Raw genomic sequence first — 27,828 nt, forward strand, 5'->3', positions numbered from 1 at the left:
TTAAATCAATGGTTGAGCAGTTTTTAAAAATCCAGATGCTTAGGCCCCACTTCCAAAACTTTATTTTTTCAATAAGTATGGTAGAAATTGAGAATTCAGAATATTTTAACAGTTTCACCATCTCCACAGGTGACTGGGAATCACTAAAGTTATTCACTTATTATGCTGCCTGAAGAGAAAATCCACTACAATAAATGCCATCTGCATTCCACTTGTTACTGAAAATGGCAAGTGTGAGGTGTGGGTGGTGATCCAGTACGTGGACTGAGGGAAAACATTTCATTGTTAAAAAAGTGGGGGGTGGGGAGGTGTTTATTTAGCATTTTCTATGGGGTGACAACACACAAAATGTCACCTGTCAGGTCACCCCTAGGCCTGAGCGATAGTCCTGTTATAATTCTCCCTTATTCAGGAAAGTCTCTGACAGAAAGATGCTGGTGTATCGAGTGGCTTATGCAGAAAACAATTCCATTCTAAAACCTCCCTCTAAGTCCAGGGCATCGGGATGGAGGTGATTTTGGATACGGCTCTTTTCCTGTCGACTTTCATGCTGTTTCAATAACAAGTGCATGTCGTCAGAAAATATATGATTAGTTAGCTCCTCCTCATGACTGTTATATTTTCTGGAGTATAAGTAGGGCAGGCCTCTCTCCCTGTTTCCATTTTTACAGGCAAAGTTTTCTGTAGAACCAACCATTTTCAAGGACTTTTATACTGGGCCATTTCTGCAAGACAGAACAATAGGCTTTACACCATCAATTTTCTCCAAAGTGGAAAGTTCTATCAGCCTTAACAACCATTCCATAGGTTGCCAGAGGCTTCTCACCTGTCTTAGCAGCAATTTTAGTCAACAGTCGATTCAGTAACTGTCAGAAAAACATATTTGGCACCAAGGTAGCGTGTCATCAATGACAAACTGGAAGCAATTTCTCAACCAACGCATGTTTGGGAAAGGCATGTAAATCAGAGGTTCTACTATTTTTATAAACATTAGAAGTGACTAGATGTTCATATATAGTTTTTCTTCTTGTGTCTTCAAAAGTCTGCTTTAACATTCAAGTTTATCAGACAGAAGTCCAGCATACTTAATTATAGCAATTCCTTATTCAAAGTATATCAAGAGCAATTCTCTCAAGAGATGAAAATAATGTCCAAAATATTTCTTTTTGGAATAATCAGAAATCCATGGCCTACTATGATTGTTTTCAGCAAGAAAATCTGGCTGTCAGAAGTAAAAACATGACACAAAGTGACACAATCACATCTTTCATTCACTATTACACAGATAGGAATACTTTAATATGGGTAATTTTTTAATGGAATTTTATTCCAAAGAGGACTCCACATTGATATTTGGTGGACAATGCAGTACAAAACTAGTATGCAATGCATTACGTCCCAACGAAAAGATTCTAAATGCAACAGTTGTCACAACTTATGTGTCGTATGTGCATATTTTAGCAGATAACTCCAAGCGGAGTGCAAAGATATCAATGAAAATATTCTGTTAACATGACATTTGAGAGGACTTATTAATAGAAACATCTCTTCTATGCCTATTTTGGAGCACTCTGCTGTTTAAAGTGTGATCCCTGGACCAGCAGAAGCATCACCCAAGAGCTTCGTAGAAATGCTAAATCTCAGGCCTCACCCCAACCCTGCTACATCCATGTCTGCATTTTAACAAGATCTCCAGTTGACTCAGGGCACCTTCAAGTTTGAGAAACACTTGGCGTAGCAGTTACCATGTGAGGCACTTAGTATTTGTTTTTAAATGTAATCCTCACAACAAATGTATTAGCTAGATATTATTCTTTTCATCATTACTATTTTATGTATCAAGAAATAAGACTCAGTAATCACTTTCCAAAGGTCATGTGAACAGGAAGAAACAAGAACAAACCCAGGGCCATTAGATACAATAGCCCAACTTGTTTCTGTCTTCTGTGCTGTCATTAGGGCAGAATGTCTTCATCTGGAGCCCACAGATGGGTGTTGGATAGTACACAAACTTTAGTGCACATTTCTCGCGAGAAGGTTAATAATTTTCAACCAACTTTCAAAAGAGTCGATGTCCTAAAAATATTAACAATCACTTCTCTTGAAATCCTTGTAAATCGGTACAGAAGCAAACAATTGAAAAGCAATCCACAACAACTTATTTTCTTAACAATAATACTTTAACCCTTGAAATGTGAAGAGGACCACTACAAATCAAACAGTCATATTCCAAGCAGCAATTTACATTTACTTGTACGCATTCCCTTTGTAAAATCTACAGTCACACAGTTTTTCTCCCCTGCTGATTTCAGGATGCTTACGAACTTAAATAAAAGGAGAAATGAAAATGAAGGGTACTTTGTGCTAAAACTTGAAGTCTGACTGAAATTTAGCTCAACCCTACAGATTTTTAAAAGCATAGCGGTCAAGAGCATAGCTATTGGAATGTATCCATTATCTGGGTTTGAATTTCAGCTCTACCTCATGTTGGATATGTAATCTTGAGAGAGCCCGTGGTTTTCTAAATGCAAAAATGAAGATAAGCACAACACTGGTCAGTATGCTTGTTTTATTCTGTAAGGTAACATAGGCAGTGGGTCCTGGGAAGTGCTGGGCAAAGCAGTGAGCACTCAGTAAATGCAGTCAGTTATTATGAAAATGCTGCATCTTATCAGTGATTGTAATCTTAGTAAGAGACTACTGGAATCTTTCCAGGGTCCAGGAAAGCTGTTCATCAGATTTTGCAATCTTTGTAAATAAAACGATGGACATTTAAAGAGTGAGCACTGGCCTAAAAGCAAAAGGGAAGGAATGTGAGGGAGTACCTAAATTCTTTCTATTATATTTTTAGGGTGAATCAGTGGTTCTCAAAGCGTGGTCCCCAGACCAGCAGCATGACCTTCATTGGGGCTACTTAGAAACCTCAGCCCTGGGGCCCTTCCTCAAACCTACAAAACCAAACCTCTGGGGGTGGGACCAGCAATCTGCGTTATTTTATGAGTCCTCCGGTGATTCTGATGTACACTCAAGTCTGAGATCTGCTGTGATACGGGAAAGGGAGCACTGCACAAGGTCCATCCCTGACAGCAAATGTACCTCCACCCAGTCTCTAAAGGTCCTTCTTTATTGTCTGGACATCCAAAACTGATTAAATCTCGTGTGATCCACGACATAGGTCATCTTAAGGATCTCCCAAGGGAGAAAGTCAGATGAGACTGAGGAGCCAGAGGAAATGGATATTAACAAAAACATTCAACTCTCAACTTTCTAAAGTTAGGGTGTAATCCTCCTTAGGCCCTCCCCCCACCTCACCCAAGGGGATTAATTGAGTCACTAAATTATGTAGTGCTGTGAATATTTGCATCAAAATAACGTATCCTCATTTTTCTACAGAAATAAATTTCAAGTGTCTGATCCTAGCTTACGGCATGTATTTTACTAGGGCAAACTGGTTGTCTATTGAGGCTTAAAGCAGAAGTGTTAACTAATGAGAAGTGAAATGAGAGAGTACAAAGCATATAAGTTGAGAGTGTTGATTGTGAAGTCCTGCTGGGTTTCCGAACCCAGCTCCCTCAGTTATGAGCTCTGTGACCTTGAAGTATCCTTTGCCCCCGTTCCTTTATCTACTCCAAAGGAATAATAATCATAATACCCATCTCATAAAACATCAAGGATTAAAGGAATTCACACATATAGAACAGTGCCTGTCAGTTGGTAAGTGCTCAATTAATTTTCATTTTTAAAAAAGGTGAATTGAATCAGAACAACAACAACAACAACAAAATGTTAGTTTCTTCTGTTTTTGTTAGTCTTATAAAAAGGGATCCATTTTCTTTACCATGGGGGGTTGAGACAAATGCCTTATGTTTTGATACTCTGCATGACACAAACAATAAGATCAAAATCTTTATGTGGTTATGGTTACTTTTATTTCCTGTACTTTTGCCAGGTTTTCTTAACCAGATTGCTAAGAACCAATGAGGACAAAGACCTTTCTAATATTTTCTTGCACCCCCCCACTGTCCTTTCTCCATAGTCCCTGCTAAACACATATTTATCTGTGATGATACAACATGAAGAATTAAAATATGAATTATAAAATAAAATTTCAGCATTCATTTATTTTTAAAAAGACAGCCACAAAATTTGAAATAATTCATGTAGCTTAAATATTACTAAACTTATTTTGAATTATTTGCTAAAAACTAATCTGCCCGTCAAGTAATTTCTATAGTGTCAACCACAACAACTCAACCTAGTTGTTTCTCACAGAGCTGGAGTTAAATCACCTTCTTAAAACATTATAAATAACCTACTCCTTAGTAACATAAAAACCTATGTATGGCATTGAACACAAAGACCCATGGTTGTATAATACAGCCTTTCTAAAACTCCTGTAGGTTGTCTTACTGATGCTCCACCAGACATAAAAAAGAAAGTTACTACCTGAAATAAAATCTCAGCTTCAATTTATTGTCACTTTTCCATGCATTCTGTATTAAACATAATTATAAATAGTAGGATCCTCAACCTGCAAGTCCAGTCTAATTTATAATTTATTTCCCCAGTATTTCTGTCTTTCTGTCCTGGAAGGCGTCAGCCTGAAACACCATCCTATTTTATAAGTTTGGTCTAGAAACAGTCACTGCAGATCCACTGCAAAAGGGACCCTGTCCGCTTGGCTGGGCTGTGATGTGGAGATATGGTCGGCATATTACTATCTCCAAAAAACAAAAGCTTCCTCGTCCACATTCCCCTCCCCTCTGTCTCAGGTTGCTAACAGCTCCGCTACGGGTTTCTATAGACCCTGTCACCAGGGACCTGTCCAACATATTTTGGCAAAGGAATTATCTCACCCTGTAAGAAAAGAGGAAAGGAGTGTACGAAAAAGGATAATGTCTTGCTTGGATGTTGGCCATCTAATTAAATTTAGAAGGGTATTGACGCTGTCCACTTAGGTTAACTTTAATTGTATATATCGCCAAATTATAGATATAAATTAACTAATACAGATCTCTAAAACTCCTCCAAAAAATGTATCAAATATCTCGAAGCGAAATTTCTCAAATGACTATGATTGCAGGCCAACTTGGATGATGAATATTTTCCGCCGTAACATACAGTTCCCAGCATCAAAGGATAAATTGAGGCAGTGTGTTAAGTAGAGAGGAGGCCGCATTATTTAGCAAAATAAGAAAGCACAAACTTTCTAAAATGCTCATTAAGGGGATGTTATTCCAGAGATTTATAAAATATTCAAGAGAAGCATTTTAAATTAAATTGATGGCATGTGTAATAATTTCTCACCTAACACATCACACATTATAAAAGCATTTGCATACATTAAAATCCAAATATTCCAAAGTTCGCACATGGTGACAAGGATATCAAATCTTGAAGCCTAGGCTTGGCTAACCAATATCTGGTTAGTGTGTTCCACGTCTTTACTAAATGCTGAGCAAGAGGAAATGAACTAAGTATTTGGATCTGAGCCTTAATAATTTTCTATGTCAGGTCATAAATCTCCTGACAGGAAAATATTAAATTCTAAAAATCACTTCTCAAAGGATTTGCAGCATTGTTTACTTCAGATTATGGGCAACATAGCACCAATTTTACCTCTGAGTTAGTGTGGATTTAATCGAGTCAGAAAAACATAGAGGGACCAAGTCACTTATCCATATATTTCTACCAACTTTCCACATGGTTGCCTTCCTGGTGAATTTCTCGTATAATTGTCACTCATTAATTGTTGAATATTTTTTTCCTGAAGTTTGCTAAAACATTCTTAAAATGCATAAATGACAGGAAATGCAGATGGTGAAGAATTTTCTTTGAAAAACTGAACAGTTCCCGGAATTGTCTTCAAAGAATAGAACAAAGAAACAGGTACCTAGGCATTTAAGAAAATACATATCTTCCTTATAATTTTCTAAATCTCCATGAATTATAGGAAAATAAGTCTGAAAAAGTTTTAATGGCTATGAAGAATAAAGCAGATACCACTTTCAGAGAACAAATATTTTGTCCTAAAAGTAAATACTCAACGTCCCTAACCAACCCACTAAACTGTGAGCAAATTGTTTCTTGAACCCTTTCAAGGGGACCACTTTAATTATCTAAGAGAAGGTCACCTAGGGCAAGATATAAAGATTTCTTACCATGATTACTGTTCAGAATCTAAAAATAGGCATCCCAAGAAAATTGAGATCAAGCTACTTTGACTTAATACAACAGTCTGATCTTTATCAGTCCCTGCTGAAGACTCAGGGTTGTGAAGCTTCTGCTAAGAAAAAGAGACCACACAGAGGACTCAGAGCCCCAAGCGCAATTTGCTTGTAAAATAATCAGGCTTGAAAAGGTTAGAAATTACCTAATGTCTGTTAATATTATAGAAGACCTGTTAAGTGAATTTTAGAAAAAAATCTATTCAATGAAATACTATGTAGCTGTGAAAAAAAAGGAGGTAGGGAACACTTCTATATATGGAACGAACTCTAAGAAGTACTGCAGGGGGAATAAAAACAAGGCCCAGAAAATGTCTTATGTTAACATTTAATACACACTCAAACACAGACAGCACTCTGGAGGACTACACAAGAACCAGGTAGCAGTAATTGATTCCAGAGAGAGGAGAGGAACAACCAAGGAAAAAGCAGGAGATACAGACTTTTCACTCTATGGCTTTTTTGCTTCGAATTTTGTACCCATATCCTCGTATCTCATACATACTCTAAAATCATATTTAATAGCTAGGGAGAGAATAATGCCTGTGTCCAAAACATTCAGTCAGGTTAACAATCTTTCACATTTAACTATACGAGTACATCTTACAGAGTCCAGGTAAAAAGCCCTACAATATCCAAATGATTTCCATTCCATCTTCTCCCCCACTCACCATGAAGCTCCACATTAGTAAAGATTGTTGTAACTTTGGCTACACATCTTTTCTACCTAATGTGCTTTGGATTGTTTAAAGTCAATTTCCCATGGAAGCACAAAGAAGGTGGTTTGGTGGCAAAAGCCATTTTCCTTCCATATGAATGTCCATCAGCCTCCTTACAAAAGCTTTCCAAAACAAACACATGTTCTGAGTTAAAAAAATAAATAAAAAGGTGCCAGCCTCCTTAGCCAATGTCCACCCTTCACCTCTAAACCCTTCTATTTAGGCATTCTGAGGCCAACACTACATTGTCCCCATACTTGAGAGAAGAAGTCCCCATTTGGTACAGTCCTCCCTGACAGCAGGTCAATGTCAGGGATGCTACCCAAAGGTTCTGGGTAGGCAAGAGAGAATATGGCGCTACGAGTGAGGGCTTTGGGGAGAGACTGAACACGTTTCACCCCTGGATTTGCCACTTACTAAGTAAACCTGGGCAGTTTACGTAACCTCTGTAGGCCTATTCCCTTATCTGGAAAATAGGGATAATAACACTATTGAATCTGACAGCACAACCTTTCCTTCTGCAGGTTGCAACCCATTAGTGTGAGTAATAGAAACAATTTGCTGAGTCACAACTGGAATTTATTTAATTGAATGAGACAGAATAAAATGGAATAGGACAGAAAAAAATGACCTGATTTTAAGCATACTGAAAGTTGATCATGATTTTTTTCCGTTCATACATGATACGTATACACAGAGGGAGTATATGTGTACTAACTCAACTTATTGGAGGTCATGTTCAAAAGCTTAAAAGCGTCTGTTATAGGTTGACTATGAGAGGAAAATGTATTAATAACAAGTATTTAGTACACTGCCTAGCACTTAGAAAGCACTCTCCGTGTTGCCTTCTGTGATCTTTATTATAATGACGATAAACTATTGTTGTCATTATCATCATTATCTGCAGAACACAGAGAAGTAAACCAGGAAAATCAATATAGAATTGATGGTAGCTAAAATACATATAAGACACAGATCTTAGTAAAGCTTAATGATATTAAAATATCTACAAAAATAATTGTTAATGATTACTTGGAAAATATCAAAAGAGCAGAAAATGGAAAGAAATAATAGAGTAGGTTCGTGGAACATGGTTCAGGTAAGAGAGACCCTGAATTGAGGGTCCCTCAGCAATCTGGTGTGTGTGAGTGTGTGTGAGTGTGTGTGTGTGTGTGTGTGTGTGTGTGTGTGTGTGTGTGTATTTGAAGAAGATTCATTCAGGTTCATGATGACCTGGAGAAAGTATCACCTCCTCTTTCCATGATTCTATGCTGGCAAAGGAACAGTCCATTTTTGGTTCAACATCTCACCTGCAGCAGCATGCAGAAGATAGGGGACTGAATCAGTTTCACCAGTGGGCCAATCACTGAACAAGGATATTCTCAACTCCAAAAGTTAACTTGTGTACAGTAAGAAGAAGTGGGAGGAGTTAAACATGAGGGGCGGATAGTTTTTATTTTATGCTCCTCATTGTAATTTGATACATAAAACTGGCATTCTGATGTGCACATATGTTCCTTAGGAGGCCGGTGAATATGAAGCTGTAGCGGAGACACAGACTTACTCTTACTTTACTGACCAACCCCAGTTTCCGAGCCACAGGGCTAAAATAATATGAACAGAGTAAGAGATCCTGTCACACAGAGAAGCCTTTCTGGGCCACCCAATACAGGCCTCCAAAGAGAGATGTATCCCAGTGTTTTTCAAAACTTTGTGTAGTAGTAAGACCCAACCTAAAATTCTGTAAAACAGAACAGCAAGGCTCCCCTTGCTGACGCAGGTGCGGGGAGAGGAGCTGGGAAACTTTCCTGATCATTCCCCACCAATGCCTTCTCCTTGCACGTGGCAGACCTTGAAGGAGTTCTGAGGGATACTTTGAAAGCCTCTTTTACCTGAGTAGTTACCAAGCTATAGTGTACACCAGAATGATCAGGAAGGCTTGTTAGAACCCAGATGGCTGGACTCCACCGGTGTCTGTTCAGAAGGCCTGTGGTGAAGCCTGACTGTCTGCATTTCTTACCAGTTTTCCAGGGAAGGCTGACACTCCTGGTCCAGCCACTCCATGGCCCTAGCATATCTCTCCCACACATTTGCTTCTGGCAGTGAAAACAAGGATGGCCGGGCCTGTATTTTATTTCTCTGCAACTAATGTGAGCGATTTAACTATTTTTGTTACAATAGCATTCTAAAAATTCAAGATACAAAAGTAACTGGATTTGAGGGTTTCTTTTTCAACCAAGCAATGTTTAAATGCTAGTGATTTAACATCGTTGATTGAGAACACACGCACCAGAGCACGAGAAAACTCTGATAAAGTACTATAGCAACAAATGTTCCAAAACTTCTTTAGATTCTGTTTGCTTACAGAACAATAAATGTTCCCTGTTTGGAAATAATCCCTCTTGTCTAAATTGCATGAATTCTTAACATAGGCAGAACACATATTGTAATCTACGACTGAATGGAGGCCTTTCTTTTCTCAGGGTGAATGAAAGGATGTTATTTTGGGAACAGCGAGGCTACCTTTACCTTTTTTTTTTTCCTAACTGGCAAAATACTGCAATAAAGTATTGCTCAACTCAGACTGAAACAATTTTCCCATCTGTCAAAATATTTTAAATAGTATCAAGCTGGTATTACTTTGTCAAAACATTTCATCAGAAACAGTATCTAAATTTAAACAAGCAGTTCCTCCAACTATGTACGTAAGGTGAATAAACTGTCACTGACACAATATATTTTTTGGAAAATCCTCAAAGTCTCATTAAAAAGACCTTGAAGGAAATGGGTGTTTAAATCAGGGATAAATGTATACTAGGTAGAGAAAAATGAATACTGCATAAAGGGCTGAACATTTCATTGTGCTAGAAATGATGTATTTCAGGTCTTCCCAAATAGTGTAACACAAACCCAGCTTTACAAATAATTCTGGCCAGTCTCAGTAAATTTACAATCGTGCGATACAATATAAGTGATATAGATTGATGTAAAGATCTCAACAAGCATTAGGCAAGAGCTTGGAATTTGGAATTAATGCTAATTCGTCCCTCACCAGCCACATGACTTTGTTCAGGTGTCCTGATGTTTCTGGACCTCACTTTCCACATGTTCACACACAGGTAAAACCTGCCTTATAAAGTAGACTTCAGATGTGGTCCTAAGGAGATATTTGATAAACTCTATTTTCCTGTTCATCCATAAAAGCTCATATTAATCCTCTGAATTTGAGTTTAAATTGGGAGACAGTATGAACTAAAGGTAAATAATGGCCAGCAACCTTTCATATCGACAATATACATAACATATTCTGGCTTTATGTATTCTCCATGTTTTTTTGGTTATAATTCTAACACAAGAAAAGGATTAACAGAACATTCTCTCCAGGTAAGACCTACCTAAGACTTCTTCCCCACAACCTAATATTAATAGTATATCTTGAATCGTCTACAAAGGCTACCAACACTTTTACATCTTTAAAAAATTAAAATCCACTCTTATGTACTAAATGCAGGTCAAATATCACTTTAAGAGGGAGTATGGTGTATTTGTAGCAAATGATAAAGCTGTGAACTCCCAAAAATCAAAAAATTACAGATCAGAGTTCAAGTTTAACTGTCTCCTCACAAAGTTTTCCTTTCTTGTCCAAGGTCAAACAAACCTACATGACGATGAAGGAAACAGCTAACATAATTATATTTTTCCTCTTTGATATTTGAAATATTCTATGTAGGCTTGGTTTTGTAAATTTCATGTTCTAAGTAATCTAGATAGGCAGAACCAAGTTCATTAAATGAATTAAGAAGGCTTTAACAATCAAAATTGGTTTGCAACACAGTTATGTTTAAACTAGTTGGAATGTAAACATAAACTGAGAAAAATACTGAAAATTTTACTTAAATTGAAGAAATTGTTTATGCATACATTAAGTACTTTTTCATCACTTCAGAATCTAACAAAGAATCTAACTCTTTGTCAATATTTTCATACATATGTACTCATATATTTTCTGGACTTAGAAATATTTCTCTTCTACTTCTTGCATGATTTCAATTATTTTCATTACCAACAAAGTAGATCTGGTCAGATGGAGAATCATAGATGTATAGCTTTCCTTTCCCACAGTGAGTGTTGATATTAGTCAATTGTGTATGCTGCTTTTATGTATGTGATTACTGTTTCTCAAATATCACTATGATGTTGATTGTTATGATTTTATGTTAGAAGCTATTTTTGGAATCTAAGAATGACTAAGCACTTAATTTGAAAAAATGGCATGGTGTAACAAGAAGGACTTTGGATTTGTTTGTTTGTTTGTTTGTTTAAATGACCCTAAACCATTACCATTACTTTCACAAAAGTCAATGTTCAAAATGGTTTCTCACGTTAAGAGCCTTTTCTAATAAGCATCAGGCAGAAGTTGCATTTACGTGCATTCTTTTTGTACTCTTGAATTGATCAGCGTAAATGTCCATGCAGATTGAGGCATCAATTACTTGCCCACTGACACAAAACTCATGAATGATGGAGCCAAGATTTGAATCCAGGACGTACGGCTTCAAAGCAGGTAGTCTTGCCTCCCCCCACCCCCCGCCCCCCCACACACATAACACACAAATCTCAGAGTATACAATCCAGTTAGGGAACCAAGACATAAGCACACAACAAATTTAATAATAAAAGTGAGAAATAGTGATTTAAGTTAATAAATGGAAGACATGGCACCATGTGCACTGTGCCGTGAGCATAAAAAGCAAGACCATTGATGGTTCAGACAACGGTGAGAGACGACTGCATAGCAGGACTGCTGAAGTGGACATGGAGAATGGGAAGAAATAAGTAACTGAGATGTGTTTCATGGGTCCAGAATAACAGGAGGAATGTAAGGAAACAATCTAGCTGGAGTGAAAGATGTAAAAATGCTGATGAAGCTAGAAACACAGTTTCAAGAAAACTGTGGAAGTGTTCATAAAGTCTGGATTTAAGGCTTAATCCTGCCATCCCTGGTCTCTGTCGGAGGATTGTGAGCAGGGAAATGCTTTGATCAAAGGGTGTTTGAGGGCAAGGTATGCAGCAGCAGCCTGCAAAGCAATGTGTGCGGCGGGACCAAAGCTGTGTGGAAGGCTTCCCAATCTACAGGTCGCTTACAAAGGACTCTCACATTACTCAACGGTAGTGAAACTTATCTCACTATCATCTGTTATTGTCTTACAAATACCGCTACATCACAACCAACTAAAAACAGTTTGGGAGCACGTCTAAAGCTGTTTTGCTCAGATTTGCTTCTGGAAAGGTACTGCAGCAGATGGAGCCGACGGCCCCTCCCTATCTACTTGTCTTTACCACTGTAGTCTACACTGGCCAGATTTTAATTTCCAACTGCCAGCGCCTTTATTTCTTTTCCAGTGGTCAGAAGAGCTGGGGACATGACAGCCCTGTGCACACCCTGAGCCCACACAGCAACCCTCAAGTGACGACCAGGCTCCAGAGTTGGTATGGAGGTACCTCAGCTCTCTCGCCCCTGAGCAGAGTATCTGATGTGCATATTGTACACTGCTTCCCTTTGTCCCCTAGCAGAATTCAGCTTTAGTCGTCCAGCATAGCAACTTACTTGATATCATATTATTTGTTTGGCTGCCTTCCATTCCCCTTCTCATTGTCCCTATTCAAGTCTCCTGGAACCTCCTCCCGATAAATGACTTAAACTTAATTCTTTGCCTCAGAGCCTATTTAGGAACGAGGGGGGGGGGAAGGGGGGGAGGGAAGTGGAGGGGTGGGACACAAACTAAAATACATCAGGACGTCTCAGGCCACCCACCTTGGCTCAAGTTACATTCTTTGTTCTAAGAGCCTCTGAGGACCAAAAAGTAACCCTCTTCTCCCCTACTCCAAGCTTTCCTGGTCAGCCCCACCCACTGTGCCAGCTCCCATTCCTGAACTTTTAAACAATCATTGTCTTCACTTTCGATCTGTTCTATATCACATGGCGTGTTGTGTGTATGGAGTTATCTTGTCATCTAGGAGATCCTTGTTAGGGCATAGAAACTTTGATGCTTTGTATCCTCCACAAGGGTAGAGCTCAGCTTTGTGCCATTCAAATAGCTATTGATTAGTACTTCTCTCTGCTGACTTGCAGACCAGAAAACCTGCTGATAAAAGAGGAGTCATACTTTATTTAACTTCGAGTTTATATATGGTTCTTTGAGTACATTTGGTTTGGCAGTGAGAGAAGGTGAACGGGCCAGCACATTTGAATGCAGCTTTCTAACCTATAAGTGGATGTACTTTGTTCCAAAACACGTTTTCAGTTTCCTAATTTTTCAGGGTTGGTAGAGAATGTAGAGGAAATCATCAAAATTCATTTGTCTTTTACTTAAACCAAGTATCATTCATCCATACTCTTATTCAACAGTTGTTTATTGAGTACCAGCTATATGTCTGGCACTAGCTTAGGAGACCTGTACATATTACTTGGGGGGATATGATTTTTTTTGCCATTCTGGCACTTCCAGTCAAGGGCAAAGATGAAAGAAGACATGCAATATGCAAGTAAAAAACAAATACACAGAAAAATAAAATTAGAATGATAAAAAGTGGGTCTATAAAGGAAAAATACGGAGTCCAGGAAAAGAGATTCACCAGGAGGGAAAAAGGTTACTCAGATGGGGCTGGTCAGTGAAGGTCTTCCTGCCCTAAAGGATGCGCAGATGAGCAAAAAAACTTATTATTTTTCCTATCAAGAAACATCATTTAAAAATTGAGGCTCTTAAACATGTTTACCCTAGGCCAATAAAATTGAAGACTATTGCACCTTCTTCTATGAAGACAGATTCCCTAGCAAGGGATCGTGTAGGAGGGAGTGAGACCATATATGATTATCCAGGACAGCACGCTTAATTCTGATACATCTTCCATTCACAGTACCACCCTATTATCCTGCTTGAGAATTCCTCTTGAGGAAATCACAGGACTTATTCTTAAGTAAGTAAAAATTGATTACCACTCTGTCTCCACTGATACTGGTATATGTAACTGAGTTTTTATTATTTTCCTGTAAAAAGTATAGAAGGTGATATATTCTGTAATCTCATGGTAGATGATCTCAGTTATAAGATTCAATATTCCATATTTCCTGTTTTTGTCACAGTGAAGCTACTTCTCTGCAACGTTCACACAGCATTTACACTAGAATACCTTGTTTATGTATCTGTGTCTGCTACACTATTAACCTACTAGACCTGAAGAAAAGGACAGCCTTGGGGTCCCCACAGCACAACCCATAAGTTCTTACTTATTGTAGGTACTCAGTTAGGGTTTGCAGAATGAACTACTAACACTATTCGTATTTACTGAAATCTTGCTATTTTCCTGGCACTGTGCAAGTTGTCGCTGGTATTGCTTAAGATCGTGAGCTCTGGAGTCAGACAGCCTGAGCTTAAAAACCTGACACAGCCATTACTAGTGCTAGACCTTTGGGAAAGTAATTTAGAATCATCATTCCTTAAGAGTTCCCATCTACAAAATCAAGATTATAATTCCTAATTCATAATTTGGTCAAGAACATTAAATAACAGTGTATACCGAAGGTGCTTCGCACAGCACCTGGTGTTTTGTCAATACTGAACTTCTAAACTCATATAATCACACAATAGGCCCACGGAACACCTCAGAGCACTGAGGGTTGGAAACTCAGAACTCATTGCTCCTGATAGGCTGAGCCCACATCAACCAAAATCTATGGGGCTCTGCATCAGTCCAGGTTTAACTTAAGCTGTGGCAACAAACAAATCAAATAATAGAGTGGTTTAAATAACCATGAAGTTCATTTCTCTTTGGCGTAACATTCCAGATAAGCAGTGCCCTGCACGACCACTGTTCTTCTCATCTTTTGCCCTGATATTTTCTAGAGCACTTCTGTCAACTTATAGTTGAAGCTGGGTCAAAATCATTTGAGGCGCCAGCCAACAAAAAGGAAGGGAGCATGGAGAATGACAAACTAATGTCTTAAAGCACAGATCCAGAAGTGACACACCACTTCCATTCTGTTCGTAAGAACTCAGTTACGTGGCCACATCTACCTCAAATGGGTCAGCCATGCGCTCAGCTATAATTTTATGTCCATGGAACAAAAGGAAACAGATTTGGGTAGACAGCTAGCAATCTCTGTCCTGGACTCCAACACTTATGCTTTTCAACATCAAGAATCTAAGGTTGCATTCCATGACTACCCTTTTGGCATCTCTGAAAACTTAACAGCTTATTATGCTAGTTATTTGACTATGTTACGGTGGGATAAATTTTTCACACACTTAATATTTACAATAACTCATGTTCTGCCCTTCCTATGAAAAACCATCAATCTCTTAGTGGCTAATTCATGCATTGCATCCAGTGAAATCATATGCCTTTAGGAATAGCCATGAAAAGATCAATTGACAAAATCACATTTAATATTACATATGTAGGAAATTAAAATCTGAAAAAATTACTTAATCGAAATCTTAACTATTGTTAGCTAGTAAATCAACTAGATATAGAACCCCCGAAACAGAAAAGCATGGAACTAATACTTATTGGACACTTACCAGTATTCTAAGTGCCTTAATTAATTCAAACAAATAACTACTGAGCACTCATTATACACCAAACACTGTACTAGAGACTAGACACAGTATGCCTTCTAGAAGGTTAGTTTTTACTTTTACATAATTATTTCATCGTACCTTTACTATCACCTTACAGAGTAAACATTACAGATGAGGGAACTGAAACTTAAAATGTAAAAAGTAAAGTCAATTTATCTCTGTCATCTAGAAGGTTAAGTTCAAGCTTTACATAAAGTATTTCATTTTACCTTCACCACCACCTTACAAAGTAGAGATTACAGCTGTGGAAACTGAGAATCAGGTAACGTCAATTTGCAAATGTTACTTAGGTAGTCAGTGATGTTGCTTGTGTTACAACCCAGATCACCTTGGGTTCAAGACCAATGCCCGGTCTATGATGTCCTGACCACCATTTCAAAATGCATCACATAAGTCAGCAAAGACTTAACCAAAAAAAGAATACATCACACACTTAACATCAGCATCTGGATTTTTTTCGTATTTTCTGACTGAAACGATGTAGAGAAACTCCATAAGCCAAGTGAGTCCCCATTGGAACCATGATTAGAGAACGGTGCACATAAGTATACCTCACAAGTGAAATTAAGTGCATGAAATCAGCCACACTGACCCAAGAGTGTAAATAAACCAGCAGACTGAGGAGTATTATTAATCACATGCACATTGTCTACTGAATTGCAATTTGGGCTCTTCAAGTTAAGAGACACATTTCCACTTAAGGAAACTGCCAACTGACGAGTGTCAGAGCTCTGTTCTTCATATCTAAGTATTTCAGATTTTGGAGAACTACACATATGACTTCAGAGTCACCAAACATTTAAATGAATTACTTAGTCAAATACATAGGCACAAAAATACTAAGATTTATACACAATCCGTTTTCTTAAATACTACATCATGTGGTAGTTGTGAGGAACTAGGAAAGCATAGGTGTGTTAAGACCCTTATCATCTGAAAACTTCTAAATAACAAGACAGACCTTTTCCCATCATATCATTCATTAACCCTCATTACTAAACATGACTGTCTCGTGGAGAAATGAGAGAAGGGGCTGGAGCTCCTCACGTGAGGGAAGATTTACTTGATCTCTCGGTCTCCGTAACATGAGCTACAAATAAAGATAATATGGTGATGCATTCTATACATATGTTTATTGTTGTACATTTTTATGTATGTAAATTCATACATTCAAATACAGTAGGAGTCAAAGTTTTTATCTCTTTCTACATTTAAATGCTTTGATAGTGATATAAAGGGAAGTATTAAGCTATTTTACTATCTCAGTGGGATATTAAATGAAAACTAAATAAGTGTCTGGAATACAATAGAGGATTAAATCACTTCATGCAAAAAAAAAGTATGTGTCTAGATTGATTTTTCAGTGTAAGGTTAAAATAAATAAAGACAACTTCATGTTTTACCACAAAATGCAATTTCAGCTACCAGACTTAAATTAACTTCCTCCATCTGAGAATATAGACATTTTATCTTCAAATCACTTAGACAATAGCTTGTGATATTATTACCTTAAATTATAATTCTGATGCTTACATTGAGAATCTGGAAAGTTCCAATTGAATATTTAACTTGAGGGAAAATTCTTTTAAGCAATTTCATACTAAAGTATGCTATGGTCTTCAAAATGCATAAGCAATAAAGAGTTTATTTTTTTAAAAAACTGCATTGCAGAAAAAAGTGTTTCCCCTTAAAGGACAAAATGTTTGCATTTCTTAACTTCAGTTTTAAAGAAACAAATTAATTTCTTTAACTCTACTGAATTCTTTGACAGTATTTTTCTCAGCATGGTTCATGAAGAATTGTGTAAGCGTTTCTTTGTTATATTAACTAGAATCATAATTTCAGAGTTTCCAACTGCTGTTTCATGACTATTACTAAAATAATTGTGTTTCTCCTAAAAGTAACTTTTTGTCAGTTACATATATGAAATCATCTTTGTCTTCCAAAACATGCTGGAAATGGCTTTTCTAGCAGCATAGACAAGCTAAGACTCTGCCTAGCTTTAATATAACCAACATGTTTACTTGAGATAGTCATTGTATAAAGTTCAAGAACTTTAAAATCTATATTTATTAATTTACTTATATTTTCTTAAGAAGATATTTGCAAATCGAACCAATGTGTTCTTCATTTTGTTTTGATAAAAAAACTCTCTACATATAATTAATACATTGCTTTATAATCCTCTTTCTTCCATTTAGTATACAGAAAATGTTTTATATATTATTAAATATACTTTTGTAATGACTTATACAGCCTGCTTTTAATAGGTCCTTCAGTTCATTGTGTTTCTTTATTAAGATATTGGTAAGACAAAGCAAACATGATATTTATAAAAGGATACCGTGTACCTGTTAAAATCAGATCTTACCCTTGACATCCCTCGGGAAAGTAAGTATATCTAGAGAGAGACAACACTGGGAGCAGGAAGACCTGAATTTTAGGAGAGTGGTATCTGAGTTCCTAGGAAAGTTACTTAATACCTCTTGAGACCTAAAGAACTTTGCCAGTAAAAGTATAAATAATAAATAATACCTTACATGTGAAAAGAATCTCTTGAGAAGTCTTCAAATGTTGACATCTATGACTAAAATGTGCAGCTCACTGTAATCAAGGCAGAGGCAAATGCCAAGGTGAAGGTGAATTGAGTCCCTTCCTCGGTGCTGCTTCCCCTCTCCAGGGCAGAGCCCCAAATGACAGATTCTTCACTACCAGGCCAATCATACTTTTCAATCGAGTCAGAGTTTGCCCCTGCTTTCTCAAGCTGGCACCAACCCATTTTTCAAATCATGTCAAGCCATGCATTTTATTCAGTGACAACCTTTCTTTCTCTAACCTCTCAAGATGAACACTTTTTTTTTTCTGACTGGAAAAAATCAAATTATGTCACCTCATTTCAAGGAAAAAAATCTACAATGGCATCCAGACTCAAAACACCATTTGTATGCAAAGAGAGTTAAACTACTGGAAAAGTACCCTTGCCAGTAGTGTGGTATCATTAAACACAAAACTAAATTTGAAGCAGAAGTAATAGAAAAAACATATCTGGAAATGTGATAGGGTCCATTACGCTTCTTGATGAGATTACTTGCCTCTCCAATACATTACCCAAAGGTGCTTACAAAACTGAGGGAATATATTACATTGGAATTATCAGAACTTTTCTAAATAGGTCAAATTTTGAAGCAAAAGAAGCTTCAAATCTTATGTAGTGTTACAAACAACAAACAAAAAATCTTAGAAGATGTATAGCCAAGGTGCTAATAACTTTTTTTAAATTTTTTTTTTAAACTGTCTTACTCTGGTATAAACATTAAATACCATTTTACAATGCAGTTACACACCGGAGGCTGTTCTTTCACTGTCATCTTAATTCGGTTTTTTATTAATAAACTGAATTTTAATTATATAAATATCTTTATTCATTTGGCAACTTGAGAAAAATTGGGCTCCAAAAGTGTTTAAAACCCAACTCTTATCATTTTGAATCAGGAAGCTTAATATAAAATACAGGTAAATATAAAACACTTCTTCTCCCACCTACTAGGTTTTCATTCATGGTATTATTACAAAACCACAGAATTCTGGTACAATGTTTCTCATAAAATTTTTGTTTTCTTATAGGTAAATCTAAAATAGCAGGTTTACTACTTGTTTTTGTAACTTTTCCTATGGGGATATTGAAAACATCTAACAGCTGTAGCATATGCCTAAGAGTGTCCTATGTAGCAACGTGATCACATAAAAACTGATGTAAGAACCTAGCCAATCAATTCAAGAATAACTTGAATAAAGGAATGTTAATCACTATAAATGTAAACATTTCTTTTGAAAATCATCTCAAGTAAGAAAATTTAGGTCTTCCTTAAATGTCTAATGTTATGCTGATAAAGGTTAGATAAATAAGGACCATAATAATAAAAAAAACAACAATAAATAAATAATACAACTGTAGACCTGTTTGGCTTACATCTGCCATGCTACCTGAAGAGTCCACCATGGAGCACTATTTTAGGTACAGGCAATGAAGCCCCCAGGGAAGATGCCGTCTGGGAGTGAATACGTTAGGCCAGTACTAGCACGTTGTGAATTGCTGTGAATAATACAGACAGAACACATTAGCATTACTAACTAGCAGGCCTCTGAGTAAAGGGAACGTACAGCTGTAACATTTAAATTTGATGTGAGGGAGGAAAGAGCTGAGTGAAATCCCTCAGGCTTAGGCCCCAACAGGTAGGAAGGGGATTCATGAAAATTAAAGGGACAGAGGCTCCAAAGGCAAAGAAAATATTTTTAAATGATTTTACACATTATTTAGACCAACTTCTTATTTTGAAGAGGAGGAAACTGAGGACCAAGAAAATGAACAAATAGGGGAATGGTATCCTAGAAACAAACTTTGCTGATGTCACAATTTCACCTAGCACTTACGCCAAACCGGATTCTTCTGATAATTAACTATACACCTTCCAATTAGAACTAAAAACTTGTTCCAAGTCGTATAAAAATTCCAAATCGAACCATATCATATTCACTGTCACAAGAATCCAACCTCGTTTTTAATGTGAATCTATTACAATGATGCTCATTGTAAAGCTTTACACTTGGTACAATGTATTCATGGTTTAACTCTTGTTATAGCAGATGACGGGATTTCCATCTTTTTTATGACTAAATAATATTCCATTACATTTATGTATACCGCGTGATTTTTTTATAAGGGTCCCAATTTTTTACACGCCAATACTTATTTTCTGTTCTTTTTATTTTTTTTTAAATATCCGTCTAACAAGTATGAGGTATATCATTGTGGCTCTGATTTGTAGTTCCCTGATGGTGAGCAACACTGAGCACGTTTTCATATACCTGTTGGCCATTTGTATGTCTTTTTTGGAGAAATAGCTATTCAAGTCCTTTGCCCATTTTAACTGGGTTATTTTTATTAGTAGTAGCATTTATTATTTTATTTTGCTATTGAGTTGTAGGAGTTCCTTATATATTTTGGACATCAGCTCCTTATCAGATACATGATTTTCAAATATTTCTCCCATTCCGTAGGCCGCCTTTTCACTCTGTTGATTATTTCCTATGCCGTGTAGAAGTTATTTAGTCTGATGTTGTCCCACTTGTCTATTTTTGCTTTAGTTGCCTGTGCCTTTGATGTTATATCCAAGAATCACTGCCAACATGAACATTATGAAGTTTTCCCGTATGTTTTTTCCTAGGAGTTTTGTAGTTTCAGGTATTATGCTTAAGTCTTGAATGCAATTTGAGCTGATTTTTGTGTATGGTGTAAGATAATGGTCTAATTTCATAGACATAGATATTTTTGAAACTCCAATTTCCTACCTTGTTTACATATACATACATATGCAGTAAAACTTTAACACTAATTAAAAAAACCAATAAACAAAAGTTCAGAATTGTGTGTACCCTTGGCGGGGGTGGGGGCAGAGAGTCACACTGGAGTCTTCACTGGTAATGGTTAATTCAATGTGTAAGTTGGTCATGAGTACTTAGGAGTTTACTATATTCATTCACACACACACAAAACTTTAGATATATGCACTATATTATAATAAAATGAAAATAAAAATGTTTATCTTTAAAGAAAGAGTTAGGTCCTTGGAGGGTTTTTAAATTCAGCCTAATAATTTTTAAAATTATTTCTAATATTAAACTTCCCTGATATATACTTTAGCATAGGAACTAACTCTACTTAAAGGTTCCAGCTCTGCTGTAAAAAGTCTACCATCCATTGGGTGGAGCACTGCCCTCTGTTTCCAATCGTCTAGATGAATTCTGTGGACAATTAATGTTGCAGAGGCAGTTTATAGAAATGCCCTTTTCTTTTATTTATTCACTTCTTTCTACCAAGTCCCAAGATGGAAACAAAAGTCAAAGACGACTTAGTACAGGAACTTATTGGTAGAGATCCCGACTCTCTTGAAGACAAACTCTAGTGAATAACTCCTACGGCCAATACTTCATGGTGGGTACTGAGCACGTCTGTATCATAGTCTAGATCAGCACTATTGACATTTTAGGTCGAATAATTCTGTGTTGTGTGAAATTGTCTTGTGCATTGTAGACTATTCAGCAGCATCCCTGTCTGTCCCCTTCTCACTCGAGGCCAGTAGCCTACCTTGCCCCCAGTTATGACATTCAAAAATATTTCCAAACATCACCAAATGTCCTCTAGAGGATGAAAATGCCCTCAGTTGACAACCATTGGTTTATGGGAATGGCACCCCCAAGAGTGGCCCTCAGCAGTACCCACGGACCTTGCCATTGGGAAAGCAAATATGAAGAAAATGCTGATTTCAAGCAGTTTACACTGTAGTGGAAACGAATTTTAGACCAGCATAAATAGTTTATCATTATTTCCTTGAATATTATACAGTTAAATGAAAATAAAACAAGGAAATTTATAAATATACTCCCCTAGGAAACTAACATGACTCTTAAATTGAATTAGTTTTCATGTATTTATTCAATTAGTCAATAGTAAGATTGATTAGTCAATACGTCAACATGCAGTATTTTAAAGAAATTAAATTTTCTGCCTATTTATTGTATGCCAATGAGTTCCATGTTACCGAATACCATGATGTTTTTGGATAATTTATAAGCTCCTTAATTAGTATTGGATATAGGTAATCACTCCTTTCTCCTGAACATTCTGTTTTCTGGTTTCCCCTATTTTCTGGCCATTACTTATTTACCTCCTTTTTACTGACTCTGTCCTGTACCTGACTTCTAAATTTTGGACTTTCCCACGGTTAAGTACTGGGCCTTCAGCTTTTCTCACTTCATACCATCTACCCAGGTAATCACATTTAATTACACGGCTTCACATACCATCTACATGCCATCCATTGCCTATTTGATGTATTCTCTTAAATCTTTCAAAAGCATTCCAGTTGAGATGTCTAAGCCTGCTCCTTTTCCAATTGTGTCCATCTTCATGTATGACATGTCCCCAGACCCAGCTGCTCATGTCATAGGATCATAATTGACACCTCCGTCACTCTCACTTTCATATCCAATTCTTTCCCGAGTCTATTGATTATACAAGAGCTGTCAGCTCCGTCCACTGCCCTCATCCCCACTGGCACTACTTCGCCCAGGCCGCCATCATTTCTGAACTAGGCTACTGTAAGAGTTTTCTAATCTATTTCTATATGTCTATTCTTGCTCCTTGAGAATCTAGTCTCCACTCTTCAACTAATTTTAAAATAGCATTCAGATCATGCCACTTCCTGTGTCAACTTTCAATCACTTCTGATTGTACTTAGGACAATATGCAGCTTCCCTCCCATAACCTGCTGGGCTCTGCACAACCCGGGCTCTGCTGCTGATACTTCTAAGCAACTCCCTGCTTTTTGCATCTTTTGGCCACACTGGCCCTTAGTCTCCTTCTCAGAGAAGCCAACCTCTTAACCACTTTGGCACATGCAGGTTCCTGTGACTAGAAGGATTTTTTTGTGTCATTCAGGCTCGCCTTAAAGTGAACCTCTCTTGAGAGAGACTTTTCCTGATCCTCCAATGTATGTATAACATGCTATATAAATATTTAGCATGCTTCCTCATATCCCATAATTCATACTATGCCACTATGAGCTCAGGATCATTTTACAGGTAAAGAAATAAAGGCTTAGGAAGGTTAATAAAATACCTCAAATTTCAGAGTAATATGATTTGAACCATGGCTGTTTAATCTCAGAGTTTGGGCTCTTATTCACACACACACCACCTTTCCCAATGTAGTTAGTCCAGTGAAGACAGAATAGGATAGAATGCAGTAATTTTATCGACTACAAGTTCACTCACTTCATACAGCTTTCTGTATGTGTTCTGAGGGTAAGAGGTGTGATTATTGAGCTCTAGTGATCCAGGGCAGGTGATAATAAAAAACTGTGACGAAATGGTTGAAAGAAAAATAGAATTCATCTCACGGAAAAAAAACAATGTTTTATTTACTCAAGACTTTCAACAAAAAATTTAATCCCCAAATAGCAGTGACATTAAAGCCAAGACAAATGTTAAAAATTAGGACAGCAAAGGTGGATTTCGAAGCATGAGGGCCTTGGTATTTAGTCATTCAGTGGTAACCAAGCCCATCAGAAATGACATTAGTGCACAAAGAAGGGGACCCTGACAAGATAAATGGCACTTCGGAACCTGTCTCTAACCATAAATGGATGTGGAAATTTCCAACCTTAATCCTATGTTACAAGTTGTGAATGATGTGTTCTTATGAGATAAAGACAAAAGCAAAACAAAATAGAGGTGGTGGAATAATTCTGGAAAAAATGGTTCGCAGTTGCCAGTACTAAATAGCCTCTTTGCTTTCTCAGAGAATTAGGGATCCAAGGATGCTTTACCATAATGATCCTTCCATTTGTGCTCGGCTCCTCCACAGTCCTCCCTCCAATTCCCCCCACACATACACAGCCTCAACTCCATTTATCTTCTCCCTTCTCTGCAAAAAGATAGCAGTATTTCTAATCTCTTCCAATGTTTTTATAAGTAAACTTGGCTGATCCTATCAAGATGACAAAAGTACTGTAGCCAATGAAGGAAAGATAAAGATTGCTGATAGTATCAGATTGCGTGATAAGAAAAGTCAATCATTTTATATCTGATGTTTTCATTTTTTGCTGGATATTCTCGACAGTGTCCCTTTTAGTGAAGGAATTTTTTTTTTTTTTTTTAAAGAACCATTACTCCACTGGAGGGGAAAAAAAATTCTCCAAAGTTGTGAAGTTAACCTCTCCCTCCATTCACACATTTGGTTCTATTTTTACAGTTGTACCAGTAATCTGAAAGAAAAAGCACTGAAAGTCAATTCCAGGTTTCTAAAACGTCTGACTGTGCATGCCCCAGTTCTTTTCAGCACCTCCCAGAAGATTCAGCCAATTTTTATTTCTGCAGTGCATCAGTGTTTATCGTTTGTTTTACAACAGCACTGCATGTTCTTGAAAATTGACTTAGATGAATTTCACCCATCGTTTACAAAAACTCGAGAGAGACAAATGGCCTTAAAAAAAAAGTCTACCACTGAGGTAGAGGTAATTTACAAAAATAGCAATTCTTTTTTTTTACTCAGTTCAATATTTACTTCATTACAGTGGTAACTTTACCCCCGGCCTCCCCAGCGTCTGTATTTGTCAAGATTTATGACAAATTTCCAGCTTATAATTAGGTATTATGAAAATGCACTGTGGGAAAACTAGTGCTAGGCTAAAGCTTTTCCATTCAGCTTGCTTTAAAGGAATATTGATGGCTTTTACCTTCAGGAAGGCTAAGAGCAAAATCATGGATGCATTTTGATTGCATATGTGTGAATAAACTGATTTCTTATGGACAAATGTTCTAAGAAATGGTTAAGTTAAACAGACCTGGAACAAAATCCTAGCTGTCTCTTATTAGCTGGGTAATCAAAATAAGTGGCTTAATCTCCCTGTGCCCCAGTTTCCCTATCTATAAAACAGTAGGTGTCACATAGTGATATTAGGATGATATCAGGATGATTAAATGAGAACATCACCCAGTGCTGTGCCAGGCACATAGTAAATACTCAATAAAAAGCAGCCATTAGGATTTTCTTAATAAGACAGAGCACTAACAAACTAGGGAAGGTCCTCACCTCCCCACTTGCCATCTTCAGAATTTCACTGTCTTCATTACTAATGAAAAAAAAATATCAGGGCCAACTGTGACCCGGGAAGGTGGAGGCCAGCCTGGAGACCTACGTGTCTGAGAGGACAGGACAAGGTCTCAGACCTGCAGCTGCCTCCCAGGCCCAGCAGATGTGCCTACACCCAGCTACCACACACCCCTTCACAGAGATTAGAGGAGCCCATGACTGGTTCCTCAGATCAACTCCTTGCTCTGTGTGCTTAGCCACATTTCTATTCCCTTATCCTCCAAGTGAGAGGGTGGACAGACAAGCTGTGACACTATTTGGTTTCGGGGAGAGTTAACTCAGAACTGATGGGGAAGAGCACAAGCAGGGAGTTTCCAGGGACCCAGGAGGAAGTAAGAGATCTCAATGGAGACTCTTCCTAGCCTCACATCACCACATAAATCATCAGGAAGAAAACCATGGTCAGAAAACAAAAGTGTGCTCAAACAAGTGTTTGGCTTTCTGTTTAAACACATCTCATCTCCACTATCACTCTAATAATTTCAGCACACAGTTCTGGGGCTAATTTACAATGAGCACTCTCTGTTCTTGGCAATTTGTGAAGTCTTTACAGGCACTGTCTCACTGTCTCCTGTCCTTGAAAGATCCGTATTATTATTATTTTCATTTTTCAAGTGAGAACACCAAGGCATTGAAAGGTTAGGAAACTTCCACATGGACATTGGATTGTAATGGAATCAAAATCTTACCCCAAACAGTCTGTCTCCAGAGTCTCTGATCTTAACTACGATCCTCTACCCCTACTCCCACTGTGAAAACAATCGTTGGAAATTTGGTCTTGCTTTCTTGGACTCCTAATTGAATTTTCTGTAATAATATTTCTCTAAACCTTATATTACTGAACTGGTACAAGTCTTTAGGAGATTCTAGGTCTCTTTCAGGTAATGTTTACAAGGGGCACATTTCAGATATTGTGAATCAACTAAATCTAAAGAGAGGGAGCGCACCGTGGAGGTGGTGGTAGAATAACACAAGCCCTGAGCTGGAAGCTGTGTGACAGGTGCATGGGGATCTAGACACTGTTCACGCTGCTCTGGTTTGTGTTTGAGATTTTCCATAATAAAAAGTTACAAGCGATAAAACTTTCAAGCGCAAAGAAGATAACTGAAGATCTTTAGCTGCTTCAGGATTCCAAGGAACATTCTGTTTCAGTCAGTCAGTGCCTCTGGTGACCATGCCACAGTTGGCATTTCAAAACCAAAGAGTGTAGAAACATATTTATCTAAAGTTTTCCTAACACAAGAATCCTCCCCCCAGAATATCTTAGTCTTGTCTGTCTGGAACAATGAAGACATTCCCAGAGCTGAATCTTTTTTTCTCCCTCAGATGTGTTTGTTGTTGTTGGAGCCACTGCTGCAGATTGGAAAACCTTTTTGCTTCCCTCCTCATAACAGGTTTATCTTTCCACAGCCTACAGATTACTAGAGACTATTTGCATAGCCAAACTTTAAAATTTCCACTCCCATATCCTTTTTACAGTTCTCTTTAAAAAATCAAAAGAAAGAAACTTACCCGTTCTGTTGTGCATTCCCTCTTTGCCAAAGTGTGCTGTGGTTTCGAAAACTAGCCCAGTCCTTCTGAACTTTACTGTATCCGTTATAATATTAAAGAGCCACAAGGAAGGGAAGTGGTTAGTCAACTTGCTAATTTTATCAGTCCCTCCCTCTGGTTAAATAGTACCTGATGCTACAGATACAAAATCAGTTTTCCAGTTCACTTTCCTGCTACAGCATAACTTTATAAAAAGAGCATAACTTGAGGGGAAAGAGAGTGACAATATCTAGTTCACAGGCATGAGACAGTTACTGAATGAACATTTTATTACTATTAATAAGAAACCTAATAGACTACAGAAACCAGCGATTCAACAAAATGAGGAGGACGAGAGAGAAAGTGTCTGTCAGCTGCATACTCTAAGCAAACTCAGTCAGCTGGGTGGGAAGGCGAGTGATTTTTTAATGCAATCAGAGGATGTGTGGGAAGTAGCTGGTGTTTCATTTGTTGATAAGTTATTCTGCCCTGGAATGGAGCCAATTTACCGGATATAGAAACTTCCACAACTTGAGGCCCTGGCTCAGACGATTCTCTTCCTCTGTAGTTTAGCAATTAAAACATAGGACAAAGCAGAAGATGTGTGCCTCCGGGTGAGGGAAAAAGCAATGTCCTCTGAAGAAGCTATGTACTGTTGTCTAGGTATAAAGATCTGCAATAAATGAGAAGAAAACACAGAGCCCAAAACAGATTTTAATGAAATTAAATACTTTAGATACGTTGATACAACTGCAAAAGGTTGCAACATACAAAACACTGTTACCCCAGAACCCTACATCATACAATTTTCTGAGCTACTTAAATGGGTGGCATTTGATTGAATATAGAGTATTTACTTTGAAGTGTTACGTCCCACCATAACCTGAAGATTATGGCATTAGAAAAAATGATGTCTGAAAATCAAATCATCAGTGAAGGCTCACTGACACTTGCCTCTGATTGGTTGAGACAGTGTCCCTTCAGAGCAGTTTTTATAT

The 27,828-nt window shown here is 37.5% G+C and overlaps 1 protein-coding gene across 7 annotated transcripts in view; it reads right to left on the reverse strand.

The window, feature by feature from the left end:
* Positions 1–27,133, reverse strand: part of HDAC9 (histone deacetylase 9) — a 664,661-nt gene extending 637,528 nt beyond the window's left edge. For 2 of the 7 annotated variants that reach the window (XM_033088749.1, XM_033088746.1), the window contains exon 1: positions 26,813–27,106. In XM_033088749.1, the coding sequence (XP_032944640.1) occupies positions 26,813–26,828 (16 nt within the window). In that variant the 5' untranslated portion in view covers positions 26,829–27,106. Of the gene's footprint in view, positions 1–26,812 lie in introns of all 7 variants that reach the window. The other 5 variants (XM_033088751.1, XM_033088747.1, XM_033088745.1 and 2 more) reach the window with 4 other exon arrangements.
* Between the last annotated feature and the right edge of the window lie 695 nt (positions 27,134–27,828).

Source organism: Rhinolophus ferrumequinum, chromosome 20 (assembly GCF_004115265.2).
Source record: "Rhinolophus ferrumequinum isolate MPI-CBG mRhiFer1 chromosome 20, mRhiFer1_v1.p, whole genome shotgun sequence".
Lineage (NCBI taxonomy): Eukaryota > Metazoa > Chordata > Mammalia > Chiroptera > Rhinolophidae > Rhinolophus > Rhinolophus ferrumequinum.